The sequence below is a fragment of the Pyxicephalus adspersus genome, chromosome 8, assembly GCF_032062135.1.
Source record: "Pyxicephalus adspersus chromosome 8, UCB_Pads_2.0, whole genome shotgun sequence".
In the NCBI taxonomy this organism is placed as follows: domain Eukaryota; kingdom Metazoa; phylum Chordata; class Amphibia; order Anura; family Pyxicephalidae; genus Pyxicephalus; species Pyxicephalus adspersus.
In genome coordinates, this window is record NC_092865.1 from 56,035,158 (window position 1) to 56,045,744 (window position 10,587).

At 40.4% G+C, this 10,587-nt stretch overlaps 1 protein-coding gene across 1 annotated transcript in view; it reads left to right on the plus strand.

The window, feature by feature from the left end:
- Positions 1 to 3,324: 3,324 nt before the first annotated feature.
- TMF1 (TATA element modulatory factor 1) overlaps positions 3,325 to 10,587 on the plus strand; it is a gene marked incomplete in the record, with an annotated part of 22,279 nt that continues 15,016 nt past the window's right edge. Inside the window, 2 exon segments of the mRNA XM_072421212.1 lie at positions 3,325 to 3,572; positions 7,071 to 8,263. Coding sequence (XP_072277313.1) covers positions 3,431 to 3,572; positions 7,071 to 8,263 — 1,335 coding nt within the window.

Here is a 10,587-nt window from a genome sequence, read left to right on the forward strand (position 1 = left end):
TATGCTTGATATGGATGTTATTTTTTTGGTAATTTGATTTAACCACTGGGTCATGTAGCAACTAATTGAATCCTGGACTAGATCCATTCCAGGTTTGCTAGATCACCTTCTTCACTGATGAATGTGTATCTTCTCCAGCCTTGGAGAGCTTTAATAACTAAGGCCCCATGAATCAAAAGAGACTGCACAGACCTAAGATGAAGTGGTAAAAAACATAATCTTATATATGCTTTGGAGTCCATTGCTGTGATTACAGTGGCAATGCATTTCAGGGCAAAGGCCTTCTTCCTTTGGACTATAATATTAATATTATTATTCTACAGGATTTATATAGCGCCAACATACTACACAGTGCTGTACATTAAATAGACTTTCAGGTTTTTATTTTGCTTGCTTGTAAAATCATATACATTTTAATAATGACATAACATTAATAATGACAATAATGATAATTTTAATTTAATTTGTAAATGCAAGGCTGCCCTTTTCTTGTATCTGCCTGGGTTCAGCTTCAAGAAGAAAAATGCTGGGGTATTATTCTGTTGCTGTTTGCCTTCTGAGAATGTTAATCTTACCTTTACATGTCTGAGCTGCCAACTTACAACATGTATGTGTGAAGATGATGATGACGTCTTAAAGCCATTTATTCAGCATGACTCCCAGGAAAGCAGCATTGAGGGCAAATGGGGTGCAATGTATTTTCATCAGCCCAGGTGGTCTGTCATGATGGAATTATGGGATCTGTATTGTTGACTTGTCTTGATACCTCTTCCCCTTTCCAGTTATTATTATTATTAAACAGGATTTATATAGCTCCAACATATTACGCAGCGTTGTACATTAAAAAAGGATTGCAAATGACAGACTAATACAGACAGTGATACAGATCAGCTCAAGGAATACACAAAAAGGTGTTACAGCACAAGTATAATCAGCTCAAAGAATAAAAAAAATGAGTTAAAGCACAACTAAACTGAAAAGCAGTTAAATACATTCATGTGTAGTAAAGAAGAATGCAAAGCCCTAAATTTTATTTTCTGTCAATATTAACCACAGACCAAATAGAAAAGCGTGTCAGCAGTCTGCAAAGACCCTCTGCTCTCTGTATAGAAGCAGGAGACTCTCTGCAAATGTCTTGACATGCTTCCTTCTAGGTCTCCAATCAGCAGTGAATGTCATCTTTGTTTATTAATGGATTGGACCTCTGCAGAGAGATCACAGAGAGTTAAGGGGTCCTTCTATAAAGCATTCCGCCATTGGACATTCTTTTCCACTCAGGCTATGGTTGCTTTCTAAGAAAACAAACAAAGACTAACACCTTTTGTTTTGATGATTATATATTGCTGATGTCACTTCAAATACTCTGGTGCTTGGTAAAAAAAGGGCAACAAAGTTTTACATGGTTTATGTAGAAAGTAAATAATAAAAACTCTGGTACCCTGGCCCTGTACACTTTTTTGCTTGATTCTAGGTCTAAAGCAATATATTTCTACAGAATGGGGAACAATAAAAACACTTCCCTTCAATAAACTGCCTCCGTTTGTTAATAAAGATTTGAAATTGTCTCTTCAAAACATATTTATTATTTACTGACTGTTTAATTTTGCGTCCCTCATGACAGAGTGGGCCCCTGATCTATTAAAGACTGGAGAAGATACAATATTATGGAAGAACCTGGCTGGTCCAGCAAACCTGGGATGGATTTGGTTAGGGATAAAACATTGGCCAACCATTTGCAAATTTTTATGAAATCTGTTTCAGGTTTACCAGTGACAGTCTATCTTCTCTGGTCTTGGAAAACTTTAATAAATCAGGCCCCCACTGTGTTTACTCCAACCAAGACCCTAACTATTGATCCTGGTGAGCATTGTCTTCTGTAAAGAAAGTGATGGATTGTCTCACATTTTTAGATTGTCACTGATACCAATATGGATGGGCATGGCCTAGCTCAGGTTGTACCGGAAAGGACGATGTACCTATAACATCAGTTCTCTTTCTGGGCCTGATTTATTAAAGCTCTCTAAGACTGGAGAAGGTAGACTATTGTGGAAGAACCTGGGTGAAGATTTATCTATAACATCAGTTTGCTCTCTGAGGCTAGATAAGATAGAATATCATGGATGAACCTGTGTGACCCACCAAACCTGGAATGAGATACTTAAATGTAATTTGCTATTTGTTAGCAAATGTTTTCATTCCTGGACCAGATCCATTCCAGATTTGCTGGATCACCCAGGTGCACTGGGCGATCTTCTCCAGCCTTGGAGAGCTTTAATAAATTAGGCCGGCTGTGTCTAGTCTACTGATCATTTTGACTTGTGGTTATAGGTAACCTCTTCATATTGTGCTCTGCCCATGTTAACATTCAAGAATCTTTGCACTTTTAGGATGTGCAGAATCTATCACTGCCAGGGAATGTTTGGGTAAATTTCCAATTCATTGCTTTATAAACAGATCTCTAAATGTAGGTCACAGATAGAAAGAAACTGAAGACAAACTCTGAAACCTATCAGCCTGAACCAATATGTGATCTGAATGCAGATTTGAAGCAATGAGTACCCATTGTAGCAGGGGGCAGATCACCCCGGCTAGTTCACCCTGTGCAGTGCTAGCCAAAGTCATTCCTCTTAAATAACCATACTATGTAATGTGGAAAATAAAAGGCTGGGTCCTGATCTGCATTTCTTCAGAAACAGTAACACAGAAGCTTTAATTTTCTGCAGACTGCATTTATTTCCCTCTCTTTAAGGTTGATTGAAATCTGTGACCCTGATGGACAAAATTGTCCCAACTTCCTGTCCCTGAGATCCAAAACAAAAATAAAGTCTTATCATTGGGAACACAGTGATACATCTTCAGGTTTCAGGCACACTTTTAATTCTGGCAGTAACGCACAGCCTTGAGTGACAACATTCACTCATTGTACTGTAAATAGGAGTAGTGTTGTCACCCTGGGACGGGATGCATATCAGTACTACAGAACACCTCTTTATCTTCATACATAGGAGATGTTCTGTAGGCTTTAAAAAAAACAGTTCTACATATTTGTTCCAGGATAGAAAGTGTGCAAGTCTTTAGATCAGCATGACAACCAGGAAAACTAGCATTTCTAGCAATTAGAGACAGATTATTTTAGGTGTCCCATGCAAAAGAAATATGGAGTGTTCTTTTCATTAAAATCTCTCCTCTGTGGTGCTCATGTGACCAGTGAGTGCTGAAATAATCCAGCAAGGACAGAGCCATATGTGCCTGACCCTGCAATGACAGGTCACGTGTTCCTAGCCCAGTCACGTGAGCAGCCACAGGGAAGTCTTACAGTGTCGCCGTGTGATGACGTCACGTCGGGATTTGTTTACTGCTACGTGTTCGGGAAGTGAAGGCGGCTCGGTTACCGGGGATAGGGGGAGGTGGCGGAGGGCCGACCGCCACCATGAGCTGGTTCAATACCTCTCAGCTCTCTAGCTTCGCCAAGCAGGCGCTATCTCAGGCTCAGAAGTCAATAGACCGGGTGCTGGACATAAAGGAGGACGAGACTGCCTGGGCTGACTCCATGATCACTCCATTCCAGGAAGGTAGGAGGTTTCCCTCACATACTGTTACCATGACAACCATTGCTGCCCTATTTCCCCTTCATATGGGCCTTATATTCTTCTTCTCTTTCATGTTTGTTTTCGATCATCAGCGCTGTATTAGTGTATTTTATTTATTCTCTGGGATTGTTATACACGCAGTCGTTACATAACGCCGTAGCAAATCCTCGCCAACGCCTTGCTTAGAATTCGGAATAATATAAATCCATGGAGCTGTAGTGTAAAAACTACCAACAGGCTGGAATTTTATTGCAAAAGGTACAGACACAGGACCTACGTGTTACTGGCCCAGCCTATCGAAATGCCCAACAACCCGACTCCAGGAAAGGTCATGGGAAGATGGCGGCACCGGAGCGAGGACAGGTGAGTGTAATACAAAACCTTGCCATCAGGCAGGTACGGTTATTTTATTGCAGATGGGACCTTGCATGTCCTTCCTGCAATACCGGTGCCCGTCCCTTAAAGCGTAGCTTAGACAACCCTTTGATGTAAGGTAAAAATTCTGTTTGTTTTTTAAGTGCAGCACCCTTTTTAAAAAAAAAAAAAAAAGGTGCATGCAGCACCGCCCCCTAACTCTCAACCACCTAGGTGATCGGAGAATGAATGGGAGCACAAAGCTTCCTGGGATACCTACGTCACGCATCCCGGGAGGCTCTTGAGTGCAGTAGTTATTATGTTCAGGGAAAGTAGGGCCCGGTGGAGAGATGGGTTCTATGCCTTGTAAGGCTATGGTTTGCAAACCCTTAATGATAAATATAGAACATAATCATGAAGAGAAAGAAGGGTTTTTGAAGGCAATCAGTGTGAATGTATTATTATAATCCTTCATAATACATAACAAATGCAGTAAAGACTGGGTTTCAGTCATATAAAGGTAACAGTCTATGTAAGTAATGGGGCTCAAAAGGAGCGCTAGACAATTGTCATCTAGTAGGCAAATTACTAATCATTACAGATGCTTGTCGCATATGTATAGGCCATAAATCCGACACGTTTCGCCCATTTTGGGCTCCCTCAGGGGTGGCGATACGTTTAGCAATCGATCAACAGTGTATTGTCCAAGGATAGAGATAGGGTAAGTGTAGTATATGTGGATAACACTCCACGTTGAACATGTGGGTAAACGCCTCCAGGCAATTCTTTTTTTTTTTTTTTTCTATTTTAGAAGGTCCCCAGTCTTAGGCAGCACCTTGAGGCTGGTGTGGGTGTTGTTGGGATCCAGAAGGTGGGGGGCCAAAATGCTGCCCGGCTGGTGCAGAGTAGCATAGCTCTTGGGAAGAGAAAAATTTGCAGATCTCACATATGCGCAGTGAGAAAGGGGCTTCTACTGCAATGCAAAAAAAAAATGCAGATCTCATGCATATGCAGTGAGATCGCCTTTTTTTCTTTGTTTTTTACATTGCGGGGAATGCCCCTTTTGCTCATGCCAGAGATCAGGCATGCGCAGATGGACCAGTCTGCAGGAATGTGTCCATGTCTCATGTATCCCAGGAGGTCTTAGGTTTCCCCTTCAGTCTTTACCACCACGGGGAGAGGTCCCCTTAGAATGTTAAAAAACAAACATTTTTACCTTATATAAAAGGGTTCTCCAGTTTGTAGGCTTTAAGGAGGAAACATCACCCGATCATGCACTGTTTGTAGTGCATGTTTGGGTGAAATAAGAGGAACCCAGGAAGAAGAATTGAGGGTCCTGCTGGTGCCATGAAGAAGAAATCTTTAATGGCACAGGAGCAAATGGAATCTGATTGCAGAGGAATTGAGGGCCCTGAGAAAATAATGGTAAGGGTAGTTCCACTTCAATGACCAGATAATGGCAACCTGGTCATTGGACAAAGAGTATAGTAAAAAGCCAATCTGCAGCACTGCGAGCATGCAGCATGTGTCTGTGACAAGTTCACTGAGAATCTGCAGACTCAGATCAAGGTGTATCTCAAAGACACAGGGATGCTGCCTGGCTGTACTCTATACAGTTCTTGTACAGTGTACTCGTCAGAGAACTGTTCGTAAATACAGGTTGTCAACAGGTAAGTTGGAATATAAGTAATATCTGTAAAGAACTTGTCTGGTTGCAGTTTTTTAATTTGAAAATGTAGTTTCGCTTTAAAGCTGAACTCCTGGGAAATGTAAAACTGACAGTTGGGCTCCCTGCATATATATTTGTATTGAGTACCATAAAAAAACGTTTTACCTTCCTCACCCCTCATTCCTTGGACAGCCGGCACAATCCTTCTACCACCGGCTTTCCATATTGTAAAAAAAACTCTTCACAGTCCCAAATTGTAGTCAGACTGCTGGTGACTGAGTGCCAAAGAGAAGTGACGTTGGGGGGGCTGGTCTCATGAAGAGAAGGAATGAGATAAGAACAGTACTTTCTATTTTGTTATTTTAGACCAAGGGGCAGCTGCCTGGTGATCAAGGGGAAAATGTGAAAGGGAAAACTGAAAGTTCTAAATTTTACTTTAGCCAAAATCAGTAACTGTTGTCCAAGAGGAGATTTTTCACTTTTTACAGAAGTTCTCTTACTAACAGTTGTGTCCACTGCAGGTGAAGTTAAATTTCCACAGTGCAAATGAAAGAGATCAAAACAACTGACCGGTTTTAAATGCCAAAATTGATATGCTCTTTAAATTATCATTGCACAGGCTGACTCGGAAAAGGTTCAACCCATGTTTTTTGATGAGCTTTGTTTTTATTCAAGAATGAGAGATAACCCAAAGTCTAAAAACAATAATACGTCCAAAAACGTTTCTTCCTTTTCTGCAAACACTGATATACATCTCATAATCAGGATTTAGGTACATAACCAGGAGTAAGGGGAGTGCTCTTCTTCTGAATGTTAGAAATGGAAGACATAATCAATTGTGAGGTTTTCCAGTGACTTGAGCTGTCAGAATCATATGACCTGCGTCTTGTGATTATGGGGTTCTATTTGCAATGTTGTGAGATCTTATATTTATAAGATAGATATAAAATGCTGTACATCATGCTGACAAACTTCAAAATGTTTGACATCTCCTTTCCACTAATAAAGGTCCCTTTATAAAGAGCTGTCAACCTGATTACATGCATAACATTACTTTTATGGGTGACCAAAGTTATAGATGACATATTTATTATGTATCCTTTATAAATATTCTGTGGGGTAAAAAAATCAAATTTTAGCTTTTTTTTAGTATGTTAAAACAGCTTTTGCCTCAGATTTTGAATTTAAGTGTATTTTTAAGCTGTTGTATATCTGAAAAATAGACCTTAAAGATCCAAATAATTTTAACATTGGTTGCCTTCATGGCTACTTCTGTAGAGACATTCACTAAGATTAAAGGTTCTGTATAAACTCCAGAATGTATGTCAGCACAACAAGAAAGTACAAATAAAACCTGCCCATGTATTTGTAAATGTTTTTAATGTGAAAGAGAAGGATTATGAAACTAATGGTCACATCCTGTTTAACAAGTTTTAACACTTTTGTTTTATTCTCAGGCACCAATTCGCTTAAGGGGAGCTGGGAGAATTCTAACTGGGGAGGAAATTTAGAGGAGACCCAAAAGCAAGTGGTTTTGACTCCAACAGCCATCACTAAGCCAGTCAGACGAACTGTAGTGGATGAATCTGAGAATTTTTTTGGTGCCTTTCTCTCTTCACCAGAGGTTAACCTTGGTACGGTTAGTTCTGTGGTGTCCAAGCCCCCTGCCAAGTCTCAAAGACCAAAGGAAGAAGTAAAACCGACATCACCCAAACCTATACCTAAAGTCAGGCAGGAAAATTGTCAAGATGATGAAAAGACCTTGCAACAGACGAGCCCGACCCAAACTCCTGGAAAAGTTGACTTATCTAGAGAGGACTTGATACTGGTGAAGCCAGAGGACTCATCAGAGGAGAAATGTGACTCTAAAGAGACCAACCAGGACCCCAGTGGGACTTCTGAAAGTCTTAAAGCGGACCTGGAGCCCAAAGCAGAAGAAGACACTAATTCAGTGGCTCCCAAAGAAACTAAGGACAATACGATAGATCTAAAAGACCAAAAGCTTGAGGATAGGCAGAGCAACACTCCATCGCCTCCTGTTAGCAACTTCTCCTCCGGCACCTCCACAACTAGTGACATTGAAGTATTAGACCATGAAAGTGTGATCAGTGAGAGCTCAGTCAGCTCTAGGCAAGAGGTGGGTGATTCCAAGGGCAACCTCAACCTAATGCAGAATTCTTTCCAGCTTTTATCTCCCTCGGTGGAATATGGCCGATTGGATGAGTTTCAGAAACTCACAGAGAGTTGCTCTTCCTCTGATGCCTTTGAAAGGATAGACTCTTTCAGTGTGCAATCTCTAGACAGTCGCAGCATAAGTGAAATCAACTCTGATGATGAGCTGTCGGGCAGAGGGTGTACGCTGGTCGCCATAGCAGTTGGCTCTTCTACTCTAAGCCTGGATGTCACCGACTCCACAGAGTGCAAAACAGATGAGGAAGTTAATGAAACACTACTTATGCACTCCAGTGATGATATAGAGATGGAAGAGAGTGGAAGAAGTGCCACTCCTGTAAATACAGAACAGCCAGATCTCCTGGTCACCACACTCCAGACACCTGAGGTAGAGGAAGCCAAGCAGGAAATGTCAGCTGAGATGCAAGATGATAGCAGCAGGCCAAAAGTTGATTACTCTCTGGAAGACATGCAAAAGGTAATAAAACAAAGGATGTATTGTTTGCTAGGATTAACACTTAAATGCCAGCTATGATGCTTTTATTTATTTTTTTTCAATGTGACCCAGATGATAACATACAGAACAAAATAAAGATGCTCCTGCCAAAGGAGACACATCATGCATGCCCTATCACCCCCTCAAAAAAAAAATTGACAACTATTTTGACAACTGATTTGTTGTTGTTTAAGCTGCTTAATCACACACAATAATTCTGGCATTTTGGAAGCTTACATCTACTGCCACGTTCTGTGGTTCCTCTCGGTATTGTCTGTTCAGTAGTGACATAAACAAGCTGGAGGAACTATAAAACATGGAAGCCTAAATGCAAAGTCAATCACAATGCTTTGGGCCTGATCTATTAAAGCTCCCCAAGCATGGAGAATATACACTTCCATCAGTTAACCTTTCATAAATGAGGCTCGTAGTGGTTCCTTCTACCAAGACTCTTAACTATTGATCCTGGTGAGCATTGTCTTCTGTACACAAATTGATGGGTTGTCTCACATTTTTACATTGTTACCAATAGGGATGGGCATGGGCCTGGCTTAGGTTGTACCAGAAAGGAAGGTGTACCTATAACATCAGTTCTCTCTCTGGGCCTGATTTATTAAAGCTCTCTAAGGCTGGAGAAGCTAGACTATTGTGGAAGAACCTGGGTGACCCAGCAAACCTTAAATAGATTTCTATTCATACATTTTCATACATACATATTTTCATACATTTGCTAATTTTAAACAAATGTATTTAATTCTGGACCAGATCCATTTCAGGTTTGCTGGATCACCCAGGTTCACTGATGATAGTGTATTTTCTCCAGGCTTGGAGATCTTTAATAAATCAGGTACTTTGGGTGTTTAAGATGCATGTGCCCTTTCATTGTCTTTTAGTTCCCCACCAGCCTACATGCATAACTGTTGGGTGAAGAAACCACATATTCCATTAAGGAGTTAGCACAGCCTGCAAACAATAACCTGATGGAGGTTTTAACCATTCTCTGCGCTTTATCAAAAATGAAGAAAGTTCTGGCTGTACATACACTGTAATATTTTGTCCTGCTTTTAATTACTTTTTACCTGATTTGTAGAAACCACTTGCATGAACTGATAGTAGTTCTTCATTACATTTACCTGGTTTTGATTTGTAGGAAGTCCAGTTATGCTGGGTAAATACTAACATCTGTTCATGGACAGCACGATGGTTCAGTGATTAGCACTCTGGCTTTGCATCGCTGGGTCTCAGGTTTGAATCTCAGCCAGGACAATATCTGCATGGTGTTTGCGTGGGTTTCCTCCCACATTTCAAAAACATGTTAAACATTGTTTCCCCCCAAAATTGACTGTGGTAATGACATCTGACTATGGCATTAGATTGTGAGCCCCTTTGAGGGACAGCTAGTGATATGACTATAGAAGAAATGAAAGAAGATTGTGGCAGCCTGTAATGGAAGAGGGATATGGGAGTAACACGGGTTTATAAATTGCTGGTAGCTACTCTATGATCTGTAAAAAGTTGTTTGACATGCATGAACACTTATTGAGAACGATTGTGTATTTTTACTTTGAGTTTGACACTGTGTTTAAAAGGAAATAATCAGTACTTGACAAACTATACAAAATATAGATATAAAATAAATATGCGTATGATTACCATTGCCTCATTTATTCTAATTCTTATTTGGCCTCAGCTAGATGCCTGCTCTGGAATGTGACATATTTATTTTGCCACGTTGAATTCACTAGCTGAAAGGACTCTGCATGCAATTGTTAACTGAACAATTTTGCTGCAGTGTTTTCTTCATTGCAATCACAGTGCTAGCTTTGTTAAAATAGACATAAACCCAATAACTAAAATGTAATACAAGCTTTAACATGACCATTTCAGAGGTCAATTTAAAAATTGGTAAACCCAAGGCTTTTACTAAAAACAAATCCCAAATGATCATGCCAAAGAAAGTCCTTGTTAAGGTTCTTTCCTGTCCCCCGATTGGGTTCATGTGTTTTCACTCTTTCCATAGAGACTACAGTGGCCATTTAACACACAAGCCTGAAGCATGGTCCACAGTTGTCACCATTAGGTAAACCAACCCTTATGAATGTCATGCAGCCTTCAAGGAGGTACAGAGAGACAGTGGGCCTAATTTAATGATGCTCTCCAAGACTGGAGAGGATACACTTTCATCAGTGAAGCTGGGTGATCTAGCAAACCTAGAATGGGTCTGATCCAGAATTGAGAACAGTTGCTAACAAATAGCAAATGACTTTGAAGAAATCCATTCCAGATTTACTGGATCACCTAGCTCC